At 46.4% G+C, this 21,986-nt stretch overlaps 1 protein-coding gene across 2 annotated transcripts; it reads right to left on the reverse strand.

Annotated features, from left to right (window-relative positions):
• Window positions 1-10,604: 10,604 nt before the first annotated feature.
• On the reverse strand, window positions 10,605-20,966 carry VGLL2 (vestigial like family member 2). Of its 2 annotated transcripts, none has more exons than XM_034767000.1 (4): window positions 20,521-20,966; window positions 17,409-17,715; window positions 13,533-14,027; window positions 10,605-11,685 (listed from the first exon to the last, which is right to left on the reverse strand). In XM_034767000.1, exons 1-4 carry the CDS (start codon window positions 20,635-20,637, stop codon window positions 11,645-11,647), a joined length of 960 nt encoding a protein of 319 aa, XP_034622891.1. In that variant the 5' UTR covers window positions 20,638-20,966; the 3' UTR covers window positions 10,605-11,644. The 2 variants fall into 2 exon arrangements, with proteins under 2 accessions (XP_034622891.1, XP_034622892.1); XM_034767001.1 differs by lacking the exon at window positions 10,605-11,685 and adding an exon at window positions 11,807-11,850.
• Between the last annotated feature and the right edge of the window lie 1,020 nt (window positions 20,967-21,986).

Genomic DNA, 21,986 nt, shown 5'->3' on the forward strand with positions numbered 1-21,986 from the left:
TTCCCCCATCTGTAAAATGTAAATAATAAAACTGAACTATTTCACAGCGATGTTATGAGGTTTTATTCCTTGATTTTTATACAGGGCTTTGAACATGTGAAGTGTTACAGAAATGCAAATCAATAAGAGGCTTAGGGAGTTTGTATAGTGCACATTTTCAGTAGAGGAAAGCAAAAATTCTGAGAAGAGGTGCAGAAGAATGGATTTTCTTTGAATGAAGCTGGAAAGAAAGATCTATAATCAATAATCCATGGTTCTGCGTGTCCTAGCAGATGATTATGTCTTCTCAGTGCCGTTTTCCCTAACTGTACAGTGTGCTGCTTCAAATCTAGCTAATGTCTGTCAGGACTGAAAATCACTGCTGCTGGATGACTGGTCAGTGGCCTATGCAAATTAAATTGGTGGTTCAATCCCGTTCATACAGCATAACTATCCACATTACAAAGACACTATAGACCACTTTGGTGACAATCATCAAAGGGGCAAAGAGAATAATTTATCTTCTTAGCTTTAGAGCCACACTCCTGGCTTGTTATCTGGATGCGGAGGAAACTGCCACTGCCTGTGCTGTACTTGTCCCTGAACTGTACCACCTCCAGCTGTGAGAGAGTAAGATAAAAATGGAGTAAAAACCTTCACCTTAAATTTATTGGGTTTTGAGGCTAGAAGTCAAAACTTCAAAGTAAGTTTAAGTGTGTTAATGAGCTTTTAAGCAAATGATGATATTTTTGAAGGAGGAAAAAAAATCCTTCACGGCACATATGAGATGCTTGTTATATAAGTTAGAGAGGAACTGGAATAGCCATTATGTGCATGCTGTAGTGGTACAAGAGGTTCAGTCTACAAACACACATCACTGTTTATCTTGACCTCCTCTATTTAAGACACTCCAGTGTGCTTGGCATAAAATGCAATATACACAGTAGAAATTACATTATGGGGAAATACTTGCTGAACATTTGTAGGTCCCACTTTCTTTGACTTTTCATATCTGAGCTGTTTTAGATACTAGACCACTTTATGGATGAAGGGCCAGATTTCTAACGGTCTGAGGCACCTAACTCCCATTCATTTCACTGGGAATTACACATTTAAATAGCTTTAAAAATCTGGCCTTAAATACCTGCATTTTTTATCCAAATCAAAATTGTCTTGAAATTAAAGGGTTGCAAAAGACTATATGCAAGTACAACTATCCTAGGGCTTGATGCTGCAAGGTGCTGAAAACTCTGGCCTGATCCAGCAATCAGTAGGACTCCTTATGTAATTAAGGTTAAGCACAGAATCATAGAAATGTAGTGCTGGAAGGGACCTCGAGAAGTCATCAAGTCCAGTCCCTGGTGCTGTAGCAGGGCCAAATAAATCTAGACCATCCCTGACAGATGTTTGTCCAACCTGTTCTTTAAAATCTCCAATGATGGGGATTCCACAACCTCCGGTGGATGTCATTCCTGACAGCATCTCCTTTCTCCATCTCCTTCTCTGGAGGCAGCTATGCTGCTTTGTCATTGTTTCCAGGTGCATTTACAGGCATCCAGGAGCTTTTTCCTTTGCAATGAAGAACCTGGACATCTATGGGAACAACTCCAAAAAAAGGAAGAGAATGAATTAAGTTTTTATGGCTCAGGAATTATTAGATGCCCATGTACCCCCCCCCCCACACACACACACACTTGCTTTCATTACCTGCAGATTCCAGTCCAATGTAGCTGTTCCAGACAGAAGTCAGTCTTTGAGTTAGGGTTCTGGGCCCAGATCCTTAGAGATATTTAGGCACCTACTCCCATTGATTTCAATAGGAGTTAGGCAAATAAATATATTTGAGGATCTGGGCCTGATTATTAATACTCTCCATTGCCTCCTTTCTTTACATTTAACAAAACATGTAAACATTGAGAGGCAGTGTTGTTCAGGAGATTAAGCGCTGAGCTACAAATTAGTTCTAGGCCAAACTCTGTCAAGGACTCACTATATGGGTTTGGGCAAGCCCCCAATCTCTCTGCTGCAGTCCTGCTATCTAGAAAGTGTGGCCAATAACATTTATGATTGCCAACCTTAAAAGTACATTGTGGTGGCTAACCAATGTCCGTAAATTGCTTTTTAAATGAAAAGTGCTATAGCAGGGATCAGCAACCTTTGGCACATGGCCGGCCAGGGTAAGCACATCCCTCAGCCCGCGCCGCTTCCTGCAGCCCCCATTGGCCTGGAGAGGCGAATCGCGGCTAGTGGGAGCTGCGATCGGCCGAACCTGCGGACACGGCAGGTAAACAAACCAGCCTGCCAGGGTGCTTACCCTGGTGGGCTGAGTGTCAAAGGTTGCCAATCCCTGTGCTATAGTATCTGTAGATATTGTTACGAAATTATTAAACAATAAAATTTAACTGGCATAATTCCTAACTCTAAAGACGGATACACTAATTTCAATCAGTCCAAGATAATGGATTATTCTGCACTAGCTGGCAACATAGATCTATGTTTTCCTCTATTTCCTGTGAATATTTAGGGTCAGGTGTGGGTGTGTTCTGGGACAGCACCACGTGACCAGCCAGCTCTCAGCAGACCACCAGCAAATGCTCTGTGGACTGCCACAGGCTGAAAGACCAGTTCGGGAACCAGTGATTCTCTGGGTCTTTCCATCTGTAACCACTATCAAGATTCTATAGAACATGAAATAAATGCTTTAAATGACCAGAAATACAAGGATCTTATTGGGTGACAAAGAGGTAAGACTCTATTCTGCAACTCATAACGCTGTGAGTAATCCTTACATCAGTAATCCCCTGGATTTCAATAGGCTCACTCATATGATTAAGGTTTATCTGTGTGAGTAAGGATTGCAGGGTTGGGTCCCCAGCGATTTAAAATTAGAGCTAAGGCAAGTTAGTTATCACAAACTCTGAAGAGTGAACTTAACAGATATAGAAAAAGACTTTTAAAGGTGATCTGCAAGTGGAAAATATAGGTGTTTGCCTTTTATTGCTTCTTTACAACGTATAAAGAAGAACTTTACATAAAAGAGTTTTGCTGTTTATTTTTTACATGAGAAATGTACATCTTGTGTACTCAGGAAAACACTATGATGACTGGTAAAATTATGACATCAGAAGAGACAAGAAACAAAGTGAGCAATTGAAAGGGGCAGAGGTTTTTTAGCTGGACTGGTTACAACTCTTTGGTGGTGTTAGAAGTTAGTTAACTACACTGACTAGTAAGCATTACAGATAAAGGATGCAGCAGTTGTACTTCCTCTTGCCTCACATATCCCGACCATCCTGCCAGGCACCAGGGTGAGAGATTGGAGAACTGATGCTCCTTGGTGAATCCTCTCAGCCCCATGGTCTCTTAACTAACAAATAAAATGTTTGCTTCTGAGGACCACAAGATGCTTCAAAACATGGGTATTAGCACTATTTCTCCTGACTGGGAAAATGAAGCACAAAGGTTAAGAGACTTATTAAAGGTCACAGGCAAAGCCCCCTTGGTCCCTCAGGTGAAATTCTAGACCCATTGTACTCAATAGGACTTTTGCCATTGACTTCAGTGACGGCAGGATTCCACCCTCTCTCCCATTCCCTTGCTTCAACCATTTGCCACACTGATTCCTCTCTTATATTGCCACATATCCCCAGGCAGCATAGCTCTACTGAAGTCAACGAAGCAATGCCAAGTTCCACTAACTGAAATTTTTTAATTTTTAAACTACACTGTGCAGGACAGGCAAACTTCCCTCCATTCCACACAAAACTGCTCTCACCTCTGTTCTACCACACTATAAAAGACAGTAGTTATATAAGATAACATGCGGATGTGTTTATAATGGAACCTGTTAGCTGCTGTATATCACTTTGGAGTGTGTGTGCCGGGTGGATTTTTCAAACTATCACAGTTCTATTTACAATGACAGCTGGCACGGCTACCTGACATTGTATTTAAACGCTAATAAATAACCAGAACCCTGAGCTTCAAAGCCAAGTGATGATGCCACAATAGTGTCATTATTCCCAGTGACAAGACTGATTTTACAGTGAAAAATAAGGCATTTTACAATGTGTTAACAATGGTTTTCTATTAAACTGGGGATGAGTGTGGGGGGGGGGAAGCAGATTGTTGACACACTTGTTGTTTTCTCTTACCCTTCTTATCAACAATTGGTTTGGGCCAAATTTTCAAAACAAGGTGGTACATATTGTGCACATGCATACCTCACTCACATATGCAGATATTCAATGTGTGTACACTGAGTTTGATCAGGTACCCATTTAAGTCAATTGGAGTTTTGCCATTGGCTGAATGGAAAGACGGTCAAGCCCACAATGCTTAATTGGCCACAAGCCTCAGCAAAATATCTAATTTGTGCATGTGCTCATTGGCTATTTTCAAGCCTAGGTTAGGAGCCAACAATCACATGTGCAGAATGGCATATGCTTAATTCTGATAGTCTGACCCTCCACTTTTACATGCTGTTGGAGCCTAAAAATGTCCAAGGAATTTTTGACCCAGACCCTCAAGGGTATTTAGGCACCTAACTCCTGGGCACCTATCTTTAGATGCTGGGGCTTTGTTTGTATTTCATCAGGTTTAATGCTAACAGAAAGGTGAGATAAGATTGTGTTCTAGCTTGTTCATACTGCCATGCTTAAGGGGGGTTAGTTTAAAAAAATATAAGGATGATGATCCTGCATCAGCCTGTGCAGAATTGCGACTTGAGGGCCAGTAGGTGTGCAAACAATTCCCTTGTCTATGCACACTTGGAGGCAGCTGCTGGTAATACACAAACAAAAGAGTAAAGCTACCACCTGCTCAGCAAGAGGCGCTTGTCTTTCTTAGTGGCGCTGCTGCCCCACTCTTGGCCAGTGCAGAATTTGGCCTATAACTGTGAAAGATTAGGACCAGTATCAAAGATGGAGAGGAAAAGATACATTTCAAAGTAAATATACATCATTTTTTCAGGTTATCATCAGCCAAAGTCTGCTCTCAGTGACACTGCTATGAATTTGAAATTACTTCACCGACGTCCAGTTATTTCAGATTTATGTTGGAGTCAACGATAGCAGAATTTGGCCCTAAAATATTTAAATGATTCAATGTCTGTGTATTACTAGCCATGCCCTGGTTCAAAGAAAGGCTTTCCACTTCCCTTTTTGGGTTGCTCCTAATTTTTTCAAGTTTTTCAGCCTTTGGGCTGAAATGTCTCATTCTTGCGCCATCCCAGAGGTGAATTTTTGGGGTAAGGGGAGTGTAACCAAAATTCATTCATCCCTCTTGGAGTAAATGTTAGGTTATACAACTAAAACACGTCCGTTTGAGGAACTATATGGACACAACTTGAGAGGGCAACAGCAAAGTGATTGGGACAGGGATGGTGTTTTTGTTCTATGTTTGTACTGTGCCTAGCACAGAGGAGCCATAGTCTATGATTAGGTCTCCTAGGCCAGTGATAGTCAGATCTCAGTGGTTAAGGAGCCAAATTAGTGATAAACATTAGCCAAAAGAGCACAGTAGTGTGAATTCATTGTTTCATTTACTATGGCGCTATTCATATTTAAACAGTATGATGGGGAAATATTAATTTATATATAATTCTCACACCAAATAAGTTAATAATTTATTGCAAGTTGATAACTTCATTGGTTAATAACATAGTAAAAGCATCCTGATTGGTTAATAACTTTGATTGGGTAATAATTAAATCACACAGTGTTTTACTATCATATGCTGCAAAGAGCTGCAGGAGATACATTAAAGAGCCACTTGCAGCTTGCCAGCCACAGTCTGAGCATCACTGTCCTCGGTGACACGTTTTATTATAAATAATAAAAAGTAGCCGCACTGGGACAGAGTGCATACTTTTGGTGACATTGCTGAAGAAGGAAGTGTGTATGCTGCTGTGTTTTTGAGACACAAGAAACAAAAAAAATTGCAATCGATAAAATGGCTTTGCTAAAACTGGATTTTATTTCATCAGGCTCTGACTGAAGTCAGAAATTGGTGAGCATCACACTAAGGGCTCTGGAAACATGTGAGTTACAAGTACTTACGTATGTTTTAAAAACTTGAAAACTGAAGGTCTGGAAACATCTTCTTCAAAGCAAAAATAATTAAACAGCCTAGGTAATAAATCCTGAAGGATGGCGAAGGAAGACACACGCGCATGCTCCCAGGACACTGTTAGCATTTTCTTATCAGAATTAGTATTCAGACACCCTCTGCCTTGACTCTCTATGCTCTCACTGAAATGGAGGTCATGGCCAGTGACAACTGGAAGCTGTTCTTGGCGTCTCTCTTGCCTTTTTAGGTTATGAGGGTCTCTGTGTATTTAAGATAATATGATTGACGGCTCCACTCCGGCCCCAATTAGCACCCTATAATTTATTAGCTTCTGCTTTCAGATTATGCGTTAACTTCACAAATATTTCAACCACGGAAACAGCAGCTATCGAGTGTCTCTTGCCTGATCCAGCTCACTGGGGTTGCAGTTAAATACAGGGAGAGAGCTGTGCAGGTCTGTCAAGTGAGAGTAATCATTTGTGTCTGTGTGTGACTGGGATGGGCACAGCTCTTTAGGGCTTCACGGGTGGAAAAAGAGAGATGTTCTACTGGATTAGGAGTCAGCTCATGTTGTGGGGGGTGGGCTGCAGGGGTGGGATTCAACCGGTTGGTTCTTCTGAAGGTTTGTGTTTGTCTAACTCTCCAGTGCTTCAGTTACATGCAAACAGCAACTATGAAAACGATAATGTCACCACTACTTTAATTCCTTTGCCCTAATTGCTGAACTGTATGGCAAACATGGAAAATACCACAAAGGAAACAGGGGTAAATGATTCAGAAAACAGGGCCCAGTCAGGGGACGTGGTACAAAGACCCGCAAAAGGGCATCTAGCTATCTGGATATTTATCCTGCTCTTCTCACTATAGGATCTGAGCAACTGACAAATTCTAAAAGAAACACCCAGGTTCTCAGTTGTTCAGTATGTTGAGACCATAAATGCACTAAAGAAAAGGAAGGCACAGACATCTATGAGAGAGAGCAATGGCTCCTGTTAAGCCAGCCACTGCTGGGTATGGCAGTAGAGGACTAGACAACACAGGATTTAGGCCATTTCGATCAACACTGTGCTCAACTCAATTGGGCCACGTGAGTGTTTCTGGCAGATACACCAATATCCCCTTCACTTTCTCCTGTAGGGTGATGTGAATATGAGATATGCAGCATGCTGCCACCGGAGAAGGTGGGGGCACTCCCAATGGCATGCTAGGCCTTTATGGATTTGCCCTGTACCTTCTAGAGTTATAACTCAGGAGCTGTATGCTTTGTGTGTGTTATTCACAGGTAGGCTGTGGGTCACACTGAGAGCAAGAGATGGCTACTTTTCCAGATATCTGAATTAACCCCAAATATAATATTAGAGATGGGTGCAAACAGTTAAATCCTCCCAATTTTGGATGTGTTCTGACCTAAGAGGTTTAAGTAAAGCTTATTATTGTGCAGAAACCAAGGATACAACTTGGGTCCTGAGACTCATCGCACCGGATTCATGGCCATTGCTAGGACATACATTTCTGTCCACTCTTCTGCCCCTTCACCTTGCCCTGAAAAACAATAAACTATCTAAGAGACTGCTTCTCCAGCCAACCAGCTACACCCACAAACAGTCAGTCCTTCTTCCTCTCTAGCAGCAACTGCTCCTCTGGGTGGCAGGCCACAGCCACTGGCCAGGACACCACAGCCCTCCAGAGGAGCTGGTTTGCTTCCCTACAGTGCAAAAGGATATGTTAATTAGAGACTTGCCAGAAAGATGCATGAGAGAAGCCAGTAAAGGGTCCCTGGTGTGTCCAAAAACACCCACTGCATTTCACTCCCTTCCAGACAGGGACCAATCTAGAACTTCAAAGGGAAAGTGAGAGGGGACAGCAGCGCCTCCCAACCTAAGGTGGAGATGGGGCAGATAAGATTCCCCAGAGACAGGCAACACAGGCTTCCTGTGAGGGGCAGAGGGATTATCCAGAATTTACTTCACTTGCCTCCCCTCCCCTGGGGCTTATATGAATAACCCACTAGGAAACAAGGATCTTTATGCTAATACACACCCAATGTTAGGATAAATCCTTTCAACTCCAAATGCAAGGGTAGCTGTGTGTGAACATCGTTGTCTGCTTTGTTCTCAGACTCACCACTGTGGTATACACTGGGGGGCAGGGATCGATCTAAGATACACAACTTCAGCTACGAGAATAGCGTAGCTGAAGTTGCCGTATCTTAGATCGAATTAAAATTACTTACTTCGTGTCCTTGCAGTGCTGGATTGAAGGCTGCCACTCCCCCGTCGACTTTGCTTCCGCCTCTTGCACTGCTGGAGTTCAGCAGTCGACGGGAGAGCGATTGGGGATTGATTTATCGCGTCTACACTACACATGATAAATCAATCCCCGATAGATCAATCACTACCCGCCGATCCGGCAGATAGCGTAGACGTTGGAGACAGCTACCAGGAGCCCCTTTTAAAATTCCACCGCCAAAACCAAAGCAGAGATTGGTGCAATTTTCCAGTCTTAAATGCAGTTCTCCCCCTCTCTGGATTCTGCTCAAGTATCCCTGCTGGGGACTAGTGTTAAGGATGGAGCTCGTAAAAATATTCCTGAAGAGCAATTTTTTTGCCTTTGGCATGAACCAGGTTGTGCCAAATGTCCACAATTTTCATAAGAAAAAAATGGAAAAGTCCTTATTGAAGATACTCAGCGTATTAACCCTCAAACCTTTAAAAATTACATACATTGAATCCTGTTTTTTCTCACATTATACTCAGTATAAACTATTTGCAGGAAACAGTTTAAGTGAATTTAACTTGTGTTTCCTTTCTGGAAATCTCTGTGAACAGGTTGTGGGTTTAATTAGTTTCTTGGTTATGCTCAGTTGTTCTGCAACCAGACACTGCAAACACCCTATGGGGCATTCACAAAATGATCGCTGTGATTATTCTCTTCATGCCACTGCACTGGACACTTGTGGGTCTGTTCACTTATTGGATGACCTATGCTTTATTAAGCAGGAAGTGATGGTGACCATATTTACAGTTTACCTGCAAACATTCTTACTTGTTCAATGAATTTGGTGTGCACATAGCAGTAAAACAGCTTAAAAATGTCCATGAGAGAAATTATTTCTGTAGCACCAAGGGAACCACTGTGCTAGGCACTGTATAAACACATCATAAAAAGATAGTTTCTTCTCAGATCTTACAGTCTAAGACCCCAATCCTGCATGTGTTTAAGTTTATGCACTGCAAGTAGTCCCCATGAGGTCAACGAACACCACACAGTGTATAAAGTTAAGCATGTCTTTTTTGCAGGATCAGGGTTTATATCAATTTAGATTATAATCTCTTTGGGGAAGTAGTTGTGGTGGGTTTTTTTTACTTTATGTTTGCATAGTACCTAGCACAAAGAGGCCCCTGTTCTGATATGGGGCCCCTGGGTGCAACCACTGTACCAACAATAAATAAGAACAGGAGCATTTTGAGTACAAATACTCATACCAATATTTACAGATTCTGTATTTGTGCAAACCTTATTGCACATAAACTTTCGGTCCCCTGAATTAAAGTTCACAAATCATTTTTGTAAATGCCACTGAAGTGAATGGCTGGGTTTTACTTGCAAGAATATTCACAAATACATTTTGGCTGAATTCACCCAGCCCTGTTCAGTATGAGCCTGGGGAGGTGTTTGGTGGGGGAGGATAGGGAACGGGGGAGAGAATAAACATTCCCAATGAAGTGCAATTCATACTAGAGCTGGTTGAAATTTTTTGAATTTTCAAAATTTCAAAAAAGCAGCATTTTTGGACAAAATCCTACCCCCTGTACCTCCCAAACTATCACTTTTTGACTAACACTTCTTATGTGTTTTTTCCAAGAGCTGCTGCCTCTTTCCTATGTAGGATCCTGCAAATATTTTGGTTTAATAAATATAAATAAATAAATTCTGCAGTCTGCCTTTCTGCAGCCTGTCTGGGTCCTGGTTTACTGTAGACTAAGAGGAAAATTCTTGTGGGTGCCCTGGGTTAAAATAATCACAGTGCACCATCTTCTGCAAAGCACTAAGTAAAGATGGTCCTTAAATAAAGTGTTTCTCAAATCAATTTTCAGCCAGTGGTTATATACAGTGCTTTCCTTAATTCTCATTACTAAGATTCCCATGCGCCTCCATAAATCCAGCTACCTTAGAGCCAGTGTGGAAGGGAAATCCAGAAGAAGCATGATCCAATTCTCAGTGTCCCTGATCCAGCATGAGGAAGTTTTAGTTGACACTGATGTGACTATATAAGCGTTTTGAATGACAACACTAATAGGAACTGCTGGGTTTTACAATCCCCTCTTTTCTGAGCTTTTTGAAGGGGGACATTTTGTTGCAGAATGACAACTTGCTTATTTTATATTAGTTCATCATACAAGGAGACTGTAACCTATAACATATAGTGGCTAAGCACTATTGTATCCCCTTATCTTCTGTATTTGTTACACTTCCTTTTAAAACTCACATAAGAAAATATTTTGCACCATCAAGATTTGTGTTTAGCTTTAATACAAAGTAACTAAAATGGGTCACTTTGTCCACATTACAGGTGTTTTTTCCCCATTTTACCCTAAAGTTTCCCGTTTGTGACATCACCCTTGTTTAGCTTTAATCCTTCACAAACACACATGCTGAGTGAAAGGAGACATCTTTAATATAGCTTTTCTACATTTAAAAACATCCCTTATTCCCACCCTCAAAAAATTACTATTAAAGTGACAGAATGACAGCAACACACAGACAAAGAGAAATATTAGAGGCAATGGATATCAATTGTCCACAATGTGCCTTTCCTTCTGGTGTGCTCCAGTTGTTCCCCATGAAGGCTGTCAGGTTTTATTTTTTTAAGGGTTTCTTCTTTCATCATAAAACATTCCTTGTAAAAAAAATTATATATATATATATATATATATCTCCAATGCAATTGTTGTGCCAAACTCTGAGAAGTGCCACCTTGGTTGTCAAGTTTCTGGAGTTTGAACAGTTGTCCCTGGAACAGCTGCATTTCTGTAAGCCCAGGGCAGGTGGCCCAAGCTAGCCACTTGCCACTCATAACCCCAGGCCGAAAGATCTGTCCAATTTTGTTAACAGTCCAAAAGTGTTCATGAGTTAAAATTTCCTTTCCTTTCAGTTTTCTATAATGTAAAGTACAAATCCAGTTCAAAATCACTGAGTATCTCCCCAACCTGCTTTCAAGAAATAATTCTCATTGCATAAAAAATATTCACAACACCACCAAAAAAAACCTAACAACTTTCCCTCCCCCTTCCTTAAGAAGGCCAGTGATTTCACATCACTGTCCACATAATTTAACTCTTTTTAAGCAGTCTGACCACAGTTCTGGGTGTGGAGTTAGTTTAAATAAAAGTGTCTTTGGCTCTCCTCTTTCAACAGAAGGAATTTTATCCTCCACAATATGTCTTAAGTATTGTATTTGAAATGCCAAGTAGTATGAAGTCCCATTGCCTTCCCCGTGTTCTTGTCCTTGAAATGCCTGGCATAGATGCTGAGCCATGGTGGGCTTGTCTGAAGGAAGAGAGGAAGGGGACTCGGGGGTCTTTGAGTCAGCAGATCAGCTCAGGAGAGATCCACCACAGAAGGAATAACGGCGAGCTGAAAACCAAGATCAGAAGCTGTTACAAACCCACTTGATTTCAGCTCTGAATGTCACCAATTCTACTAGGCAGAGATCTACTGGGGGAGAGCCCAGGGGAAGAAGAGGTGAAGGACAGGTCTAAAACCAGTACAGATCCTTGCTTTTATCCTGAGGCTGCAAACCTGAGAATGGAGAGAAGGGGAAAAAAGGGGGAAAGAAGAAAAACAGGTACAAGATGTTTAAGGACAGAGAAAGCCAAACACCACTATTTCCTTGTGAGAGCGGAGAAGGGATCTAAAGTGAGGCTCCCCAGAATGAAAGGCAGTGGTGAGGTAAGAAAAAACGAACAAACTAGGCCAGGGAAAAGTGTGGATTCCTGTTTTGTCTAAAGCTTAGAGGGATCATTCATTGTGGTCAGAATAACCATGTGCCAAATACTGAGAAATGCTTCTCAGAGAGCGTTCCCTATTTTTGTGTGCTCACCCTGCTAGAAACCAAGGCTATATCTGTCTCACCTTTCCAGTGAAAACATAGCTGCAAAAAGCTTCCCCTATGCACCTGATCACACATAAAAGACCAATGTATCAGCTTTCCTGGGGGAGGGGAAACCGTTGCACTTTTCCTTGGGAAAAGCAATTGTGCTTCCCCTCACCCAGTGGAGGATAGCAGATGTGGGGGAAGGTGAAGTCTGGAAACACCTCACTGGGGCCTGCAGGCAGCCTTAGCAGGAGTTCCCTTGTCAGCAAGGGAGGGCCTTTAGGCAGCAGCCTTCCCGTTATGCCCAGGCGGTGCAGTCTGGAGCCTGCTCCCAACTCAAACCTCTCCTCAGCCCTGGGGCAATGCTGGGTTTACAATGGCACCAGTGGCACCATGGAGCTGGGCCCATGCTCAGAAGGAGCCCTGGACTGCTCTGCTTGCACTGTGCCCTGAGACCCTGCCAGCCCACTGGCTCCCGCCCCCTTGCTCCTCTCGGCCTGCCCGCCCGCCAGCCAAGGGCTCCTCTCCACCCTCAGCCCCACCCACCGGCTTCTCTCTGCCCCCGGCCAGACCCCAGTGCACCTCCAGCTCTGGGCAGTCTCTGCTTCCCACCACCTGTAGGGTCTCGCCTGTCTCCCCAGAGCTGAGCTGCCTGGGACTGGTGCAGAAGCCTGACCAGTCTCAGCCAGCTGGGGAGGAACAGTGTGTGTTGGGGGGGGAGGGGGTTGGCTGGGCCCCTCCAGGTAAGTGGGTCCTGAGAGAGCTCGGCCAGAGCAGGCCGTGGCCTGGCTGATCTCGCCACTCCCGAGGGGCCAGAGCGATTCCCCATCCTGGGACCAGCCCTGGTTGCACGGGCAGCTCAGCCTGGCAGACACAGTCTTCTCCCAGGAGGGCCACTCAGTGCGGCCGGGAGCCAGGTTGTGGGGGAGTGGGTCTCTTGGGAGTCTGGGGCGGTGTTGGGCTGTGAAGAGGTGGGGAAGATCTCTGTGTGTTGGGGCACTAGGGAGCGGGGGTTCTGTGTGGGGTGCTGGGCAGTTGTGGTGGGGCGCTGGGCGAGGTGGTGTTGTGCAGGGTGCTGTGCATTTGTGGCATGGTGGGGGGGGGGGGGCGGGGCCCAGGGGGGGGGGGGGGGGGGGGGTTAGGGTGGGGGGGGGGGGGGGTGCAATGCGTGGTGGGGCATGGACCTTTGTGCGTCTGGCAACTGCCGGTTTGTAAATAGTGCCCTGGCACTGGGCTGCGCGGACCATGTCATGTCCCTGGCCGGCCCCTCGCTCTGGAGACCAACACCTCCCCACCGCGCCGTGCTCCACTGCCCCCAGGGGGGCCCAGGAAAGGTTAATCGGGGAGCGCATCTCCGGAGGGTGATGGGGGAGGCCCTGCCCCTTACCTGCGTCCACATTGAGGCCCAGGCCCTGGGCCATGTCCCCCGCCGGGCTGGGGAAAGGGCCCGGCGCCGCCCAGGCCGCGCTGGCGGGCTCGCTCTTGCCCAGCTCGCACTGGGGGCTGCCGGGCGCGGGCGCCGAGGCGGGCGGCAGGCGGTGCGGGCGGACCGAGGCGGCGGGCACCAGCAGCGAGCTGTAGCGGGGGTCGAAGTGGGCGCCGTAGACCTCGTGCATGGCGGCGGGGCGGGGGTAGGTGGAGCCCTGGGCGCCCAGGTAGGGGTGCGGGTGGTGCCAGGGCTCCGGCCCGCCCTGGTGCAGGTGGCCGTGCAGCGCGGCCGGCGAGTAGGGGTCGGCCGCGGCGAAGGGCAGCTCGCTGTGGGCGGCGGCGGCCAGGGGGCTGCCCAGGCTGCTGCTCAGGGAGGCCGGGACGGAGGAGGGCTGGTACGCGCTGTTCCAGAACGAAGCGGGGAAGCTGCGCTGGCTCATCGGGAAGGAGCCGTCTGGGGAGAGAGGAGAGAGAGAGAGGGAGGAGCAGCGTGAGCCAGAGAAACCGCCCCTTCTCTGTGCCCCCTGGCACCCCAATAGATCTGCAAACTGGGCACCCCTGAATCGATCCCACGGAGATCCCCAACACCCCCCCAACTATCTAACAGACCCCAACAGCTCACACACCCAATTAATCACCAGAGATCAACTCCCATAGATCCCCTAACGCTATCCATCCAACAGACCCCAACAGCTCACACACCCAATAAATCAGAGATCAGATCCCCAAATAGACCCCCTCCAGCTAACCAGCCAATAGATTCCGAAACAGACCCCCTTCAGCCAACCATTCCAGTAGATCCCCAAGCAGATCCCCTCCAGCTAACATTCCAACAGATCCCCAGACAGCTCTCACACACAATAAATCAGAGATCAATCTCCCTGTAGACCCTCAAACAGATCCTTCTCCGGCTAACCATCTACAGTACTAACCGCCTGTCAGATCCCTGCCTCCAACAGATCCAGAACTTTGTTTCCTTGTGAGTTAAAACAATTGTGGCGTCCAAGTTTTTTTGTGGTTCTTGGAAAAAGCCCTAGATCTACGGGATTTCTTTCCCCCTGGTAGATGAAACAAGTCATTTCTGCTCTGCACAGAGTAATTTCCAGGGGAGGAAAATAAAGACCTTATAGATTTTTAGCAACATGTTTATGTTTTTACTTCGCATTTACATACTCAGCATATAAAGACATCTCTCCTCCCCATGCTCTCTAAAGGCAGGCAGGTCTAGAATGAGGAGGCATTAGGAGTCAGGTCACTTGTTCTCTGAATGACCGTGGGTAATTCCCCCACCTGTAAAGTTGGGCTAATAATGCTTGTCTGCCTCACAGGTGCGCTGCTAACATTTGTAATGTGTTTTGCAGGTCGCTTAGGTCTGTAAGATCTTCCCGGCAGGGACTCTGTATTTTATTTGCCAATCAAGCAATATGCAGGATGAAATAATATTTACCAATAGTGAAGATAACAATGTTAAGTATTATTAATATGGTATGTTGTGCATTCCTAAAGGGAATAAAATGTGCATTAAAGAAGTGTGAGCCAGAGGTAAGTTATCTCTGAATCCCTGGCAAGGATCCTTCAGCTGTATTCAGAGAGTGGGATGTAGCACACCACAGGCACCTCCAGCACAGAATATCTTTCATCCCTGCCAAATTTCAACTAGTATTTCATTTTTATAAACCACTGACAGAAATACACGGCGAGATTGGGAAACCTTGAAGCAGAATCTTGGCTAGATTTATAATACAGAGGACTCAAGTCCTTCCCCCCAGGCAAATCTCCCACTGAAGTGAGCAATTTTACCAGTATACGGTATGGGCCAGGGTGTCTAAGAATTTGTAATTGTCATCAGGGTTTCAACCTTGTTATAAACCCAACCCGGTCCAGTTTATCTTTTTGGACGCTAAAATACAGAATATCTGCTCTGAAGTAAAATATATTGTTACACAAGAAAACATTCAGAGGGACTGGGATGGAATGCATTCCTGGGAAATGCTATAAGCTTTATTCTTCGGGGGGAAGTAAGTGGCCGCTAAAGCCTTAAATTTAAAGTTAGCTATTGGCTTAGTCATGATCGCCTTCTCTCCCACATGTTGCTGAGTATGCTGTAGAAAACAGTATCCTTCATAGTGTGATTTCTCATGAATACCCTCTCTGCATGTCTATAGTTCTTGTTTTCTTATAAACCCAAACGCACTTTAGTTAACTTTTTCATAAGCTGCACTGCGGGTTTTCCTCTTCCCCACATAGGACGGACGGGGAATAGAGTCACAAACTTGAAAGGCTGAACGAATATTTTGAAGTCTTGCTATCCTGGATTTAAATAAGGTATTGTTTTTATTTATTTTCCCGCAGCCCCAAAAGATATGACAATCTATTATATACCTTGAGCTAGATCTATAGATAATATATAATCTGTCTGGGGCGCTGGGACGGGAGCAGTGAAAATGTTTCTACATTTAAAAAAAAACTCCCTATCAATGTACTAAACTAAAAACCAAGGGCCAGATGGTACTACCCGTTCTGAAGCGCAATGGCATCTACTGGGACTTCTGCTTAAAGACATGATAAAAAATAAAATAAGAACGCATGGTAAAAATCAGATAAGAATAGTTCCATGTGGGGAACCTCTGTGTTTTTCCAAGTATCAGGGGGTAGCCGTGTTAGTCTGTATCTACAAAAACAACAAGGAGTCTGGTGGCACCTTAAAGACTAACAGATTTATTTGGGCATAAGCTTTCGTGGGTAACAACCTCACTTCTTCAGGTTTTTACCCACGAAAGCTTATGCCCAAATAAATCTGTTAGTCTTTAAAGTGCCACCAGACACCTTGTTGTTTTTGTGTTTTTCCTGTTCCTACAGGTTGAATCACATAGTAATTTCGGAGCCATTGTTTAAATTCCCTACACCAATTTCAGCACCATTGTATAGTCAGTTGCATTTCAGTGCCATGGGGGGGGGGGGGGGGGGGGAATGGGGGGGAAGTCTCGGGAGAAAAAATACAAGAAGCTGTTTCTTCGTAAAACAAGAAAATACATCGCTATAATTGTAACTAGACTTAAGTTTTTTCGGAGAAGCTAACATAACGCATTTAAGAGCTGGAATTGCTAACCAGTGGAGAAAATTTTCGCGACAGAATTTGTACAACTCCCACGTATAAGAGCACACATACAGATCAACGTGATTTTAACTGAACAGTCATTTCTCAGTCAGCGATAGATATTTATGAGCACCTACAATTCTGATGGAGTTTAGCAGAATGTATGGGCTCTGCCCTCTAAAAAAAATTACTCCTACTAAACCTAAAATTAACCAAATTCAATTCCCAAAGCTGGGAATATTCGTTGTATAGTTTACATTAAAATGGTTTGCAAAACAAAACCATGGAGCCCGATCCTGTTCCCATTTAATACAGGTAATTTGGGTATTTTTCAGGGAATTTTGCTTGGCAACTTCATTGCATTTTACCAGCCTCCCTCGCGCCCCGCTCCCCCTCTGCCTGGGACAGGGTTTCAACTGCAAGAGCAGAAAACTTCCCATAGGTGGGCTTGCGCTGGCTGGTCGTTGGAGGAGATCGGTTCTAATGAGCCCTTGGAGGGTCGTTTTCCTTTGGCTTTTTTACAGCATCATTTTTGCGTTAGGAAAGTGCTGGGGGGAGGAGGGGAGGAGGGGAGGTTTCTCTGGAAGCCGGCGGGTGGAGGGCTCCTTTAGGGCGACCCAAATGCTGCAGGGAGCCTTTTTGGAAAATGTTCTCGGTTTTGTTGGTGGTTGTTTTGTTCACGTCCCTTTTTAGCAAGGCATTATGGGAACCCCAATAGAAAGTGCCCCCAGTGCTCACCCCTCCAAGAGCTGGTGCTCCGTGACGTCTTGGCGCTGGCACTGCTGGGCGAGTAGCTGCTGGGCTGGCTCAAGGCCCGGCTGAAGTGCTCATCTACCACGGAGCTGATGTCCCCTTGGAAGTAAGTAAACAAGACGCACCGGGAGTTGATATACTCGGCCTCGGGGGGGCGCTCCTTCTCGGGGCTGCAGTCTTCCTCCTTGATGCTGGCAGGGGCATGGCTGGAGAAGGAGCTGCTGCCGCTGCTGGTGCTGGCGCTGCTGGCGCTTTCGGGGGCTTCTTGCATTTTCGAGTAAAAGGCTAGTTTCTGTCAGGAAGGGGGGAAGAAAATAAACCCAGTCACGCAAGGCGGTGTAACGCGGTGCAGTGCCGTTAGATTCAGCTGGCGACGAATATGGGTCCGTCACTGGCCGCTAAATCCATGCCCGCCGTGGGCCATGCGGTATGGATAACAGCGTATTACCCCCGCCAGCCACGACATATGTTCCCCATGAGCTCAGAACAAATCCCCTATTCGCCCCAAGAGCTTCCAGTAGCGATACGCAAGAGGAGGGATGCCTGAAGTCCGCTAGTTACCCCCTATCCCTGGATTTAGCCCCCTTGTTCCCAATCCTAGCGCTAGTGAAATGTCTGGAGAAGTAGCTGATACGTGAGGCGTGTATATACATTGCACCGAAATGCATGGCATGTATGGAGACCTATGGAGGGGGAGAGACAGGCGATGCGGGAATGAAGCCTCCTTTGCAATATAGACAGACACTGCACCAAGAAACTGCCAGGAGAAATTAACAAATGCAAAGAATCCGGGAGTGTATCTGACTCGGGGACCAGAGGGAATAACCTTAAAACAAAGCACCACACGAACCGCGGGCAAATGAAAGTTGGAGACTTTTTTGGGGTCTTGCGTTGGAAGGCAGAAGAATGAAGCGAGGTGGGAACGTGCATCGTTTCAATAAATGTAATTGTGCCAACCCAAGCCCGCCCGGTTACCCATAGAAAATCGTTCCTTATCTATTATATCTAGACAGGAAACATTCGAAATAAAAGGGCCGGCGCTGCCCTCAGTCAGATCCCTGCTGAAGTCAATGGTCTCGCAGGAGTGTAACTGATGACAAAAATGTTCCCAAAGAGGGTCTTATAAATTATAACTGGAGAAAAAGATTGGCAGCTTCAAATACAGTTCAGGGGGAAATCACGTACTTGGCAAGCAGGAGCAGAAAGAAACCCACGGTATTTCCTATAAGACTGGATTGTTTTCACTGGGTTCTTTTAAAAACTGGAATTCACTCGAAAGTGTGCTAAATGTTTTCCATTTTTTTTCTAGCGTGTCTGCAGCTGTTAAGGGCAGTTTCTTTAGACATGAATGATTGGATTCGGATATTGCAGACAGAGGGGCTTTCAGCTGGGGCTCGGGTACCATGGAGAACTCATGGAAGACAAGCGCTGAGGGGAGAAATTAAGGGAGGCCAAGGGAGGCTCCTCGCTTCGGGCCACCTACTCCGGGCAGGACAGGGGCCTGTTTCAGCGTCCCTGGCCAAGACACGCGACACATTTCAGCATGTCACATCTTCATGGACACCACCTTTCAACTTGGCTTCCAACGCAGCCATTGACTCTGAGTCCCCCTAATGTTAATGCTAAGGAAATGCTAAGAAAGAGAAGGGGGAAACATCAGCTGTTATTTCTATCCGTTTTTCTAAATCTCCTGCAATAAACTGCAGGTAAATCGGGACGACGTGTGTAATATTCTGCCTGAACAAAGAGGGATCAACTAAACCTTCCCTAGCCATGTGCAAACAAAGCAGACTGAATGCATCGCCCGAACGAGGGGCCCGATTCTGTCCTCAGGACTGCACGCACAGCACCCGAGGACTCCATGGTGTCTGTCCGTGAGGGCAGAAAGGAGCCCTGGTGTTTTTTGGCTATTTTTTCGTTGGTGGAGATTTCCCACTCTCCATTTTTGGAGGGAGGAAAGGAGAGAGGGAGGGAGAGAGAGGAAGAAAGAAAGAAAGAAAGAAAGAAAGAAAGAAAGAAAGATGGTTGTTGAACAGGTGCAGTCCCCTTGTAAAGTGAGCTCGGAATCTCGGATCCTATCCGACACAATGAAATAGTCTATGGCTCTGGGTGAAAAGTTCCCCTTATAAGACGGACTTCGTTTGGAACCAAATCTCTCAGTGTTTGGCAGTGTCATTGTATTGAAATACTGGGATTACTTGACACGAATGATAATCTGGCCCGTGCAGAACTAGCCAGCAACATTTTATTCACAAGCACTACAACGCCCACGTTTGTTTTTTTAAAGAAATTAACCCCGCCGTTTACAATTTGGATGGAATTGATTTAATGTTGCGCTAAAAGCTGAGGCCAGTTGGTGTGGAAACGAAAATTGCTTGCCTTCCCCCGACAAACTTTTTTGATATAGTTGAAACAGGAGCAAAGACACAGACTATACAACCCGACGTGAAATAGTTTAGCATCACCTACGACCTAACGTCGTTTGCCTCCAACAAACTAAACGAAAACCTTCCCCACTCCAAGTGTTCTCAGCTTCCTCCACAACCAGCTGTAGGAATCAGACAGTTTAATAATCAATACAGCCCCTCCCTCCTAGCTTCAGTGTGCAGAACACTCACGCCAAACATAAAAAAACACACCCGCCCCATTAGAAGCAAAACCTGTACGATAGGATGATAATATAGCTGTCGAAAGTGACATGTGGCAAAGTCTTTTTCTAATGACAGTTGCAGTGACTACGCTGAGCCGGAATGTTTACAGTTACCCCCCCACCCCTGCAACTTCCAATGAGCATTTACATTTCAACACACCACACCAACACAGCTAACAATGTAAAGACAACGACTAAGAAGGGCCGCTGATTCATTCTTTACACGAAGTTTGGTGAGTTACTTTTACTCTCATCCTGCAACATTGGCCCATGAATCTAGAACTCGGCACGGACTACAAACGGTGTTGAGACAAGCAGAGCTACACGGCGTGGGATGCTGCTCTGAGTCAGAACCATTGAGCTCCCAGGAAGTTAGTCCTGGTTTGGCATCTCCCAGAGGACACCCCTCCCTCTCTGGCTCTCTCCGCCAAGGTGCCCCACACTTACCTGGTGATAAGGACTATAGGCTGCTGCAAAGTAAGGCTGGGGAGGACCATAGACTTGGTACATAACATCCAAACAGCTCATGGCTAAAGGCAGCTGCGAACTGATTTTTTGGATCATCAACTGTTGTTCTGCAAAGTGAAGTGATGCTTCATGGGTGGCTCCTGGGGGTTAGAGTCACTGATCATTGGCGGGGTGAGTGAGGGGATGAGGTGACCCCCCCTTCCCCTCCCAGAGCTGTCGCTCTTTTCCAGCAATAAAACTCCAGCAAATGAGCTCGGGGCAAACAGGCTCCGCGGGCTCCAGCCAGGAGGCATTTAAACCCCACGCCCCGCGTCAGGAGAGGGGAGGGGAGCCAGGGACCAATGGGAGGGCGAGCTCCCGCGTGGTGACTGCGGGACTCTGGCTGGTCCTCTTGGTCTCCCTCTGGTCCTCGCTCGCTGCTGGGCTGTCCCGGGCTCTCCCCAGCCTGGGGCTGGGCTTTACGGGGGCAGCTCAGCCCCTCAGCTCCCAGCCGCCCGAGGAATACGGGGCAGCGCAGGGACAGCACGACCGCAGCCAGAGGGGCTCCGCCCGGGCCTGCGGCTCCCCCAGGCCAGCTGTTCCCCCGCAGGCAGCTCCTTCTCCCAGGGGGATGGGGTGGCGGGAGCGATCCCTGCAGCAGGGATCCGCCCCGGGCCTTGGGGGCAGGTCCCGCTCCCCTGGGCGCTGCTGATACTGCGGAGTGGCAGAGCCGGGGAGGAAATAAAGCTGCAAAGCGAGGCGGGGCTCAGGCTTTCGGAGCCAGTGGGGAGTTGGAAGAAAGTGTGAACGCGGGGCAGCTGGAGTCCCGCAGCTCCGGGGCGCCAAGTGAGCTGCAGAGCGGAGGAGCTTTAAGGCAGGATGCTGCGCGCCTGCCGGGGGATGGGTGTGTGTGTGTGTGTGTGTGTGAGAGAGAGAGAGAAACGGGGGCGGGGAATGCACTCCCCGCGGCTTCAGAGAGCAGGGGGAGGCAGGCCGGGAAAGAAAAGACACCTCCCAGTCAAGTCCCAGCCCAAGCCGACGGGGCAGGGAACTGATTTTTAGCCGTTTCCTGCTGCAATGAAAATTGTGTAAAATATGACAAAACAGTGCGTAGCCCAGATAATGGGGGAGGGAAATACCCTCCTCAAACTGCCCAATTGTGACACACAAACCCCCCCAAACTACCCCCCAATTGTGACACACAGCACCCCTCAAACTGCTCCTGACAGTGACACACATCCCCAGACTGTGACACAGGACACCTTCCAAACTGCCCCTGATGGTGACACAGAAACAAAATACTCCCCAAACGGCCCCAAATTATGACCCTCCCCTCCAACTGCTCCTGATTGCAACAGATGCATCTTTCTCAAATTGTCCTGATCTCTCTCTCTCGCACACACACACTCTCTCTCTCCCCTCAAACTAGTCCTGCTTGTGACAACCCCTCCACTTTCACCTGCTTC

Source organism: Trachemys scripta, chromosome 3 (genome assembly GCF_013100865.1).
Source record: "Trachemys scripta elegans isolate TJP31775 chromosome 3, CAS_Tse_1.0, whole genome shotgun sequence".
Classification (NCBI taxonomy): Eukaryota; Metazoa; Chordata; order Testudines; family Emydidae; genus Trachemys; species Trachemys scripta.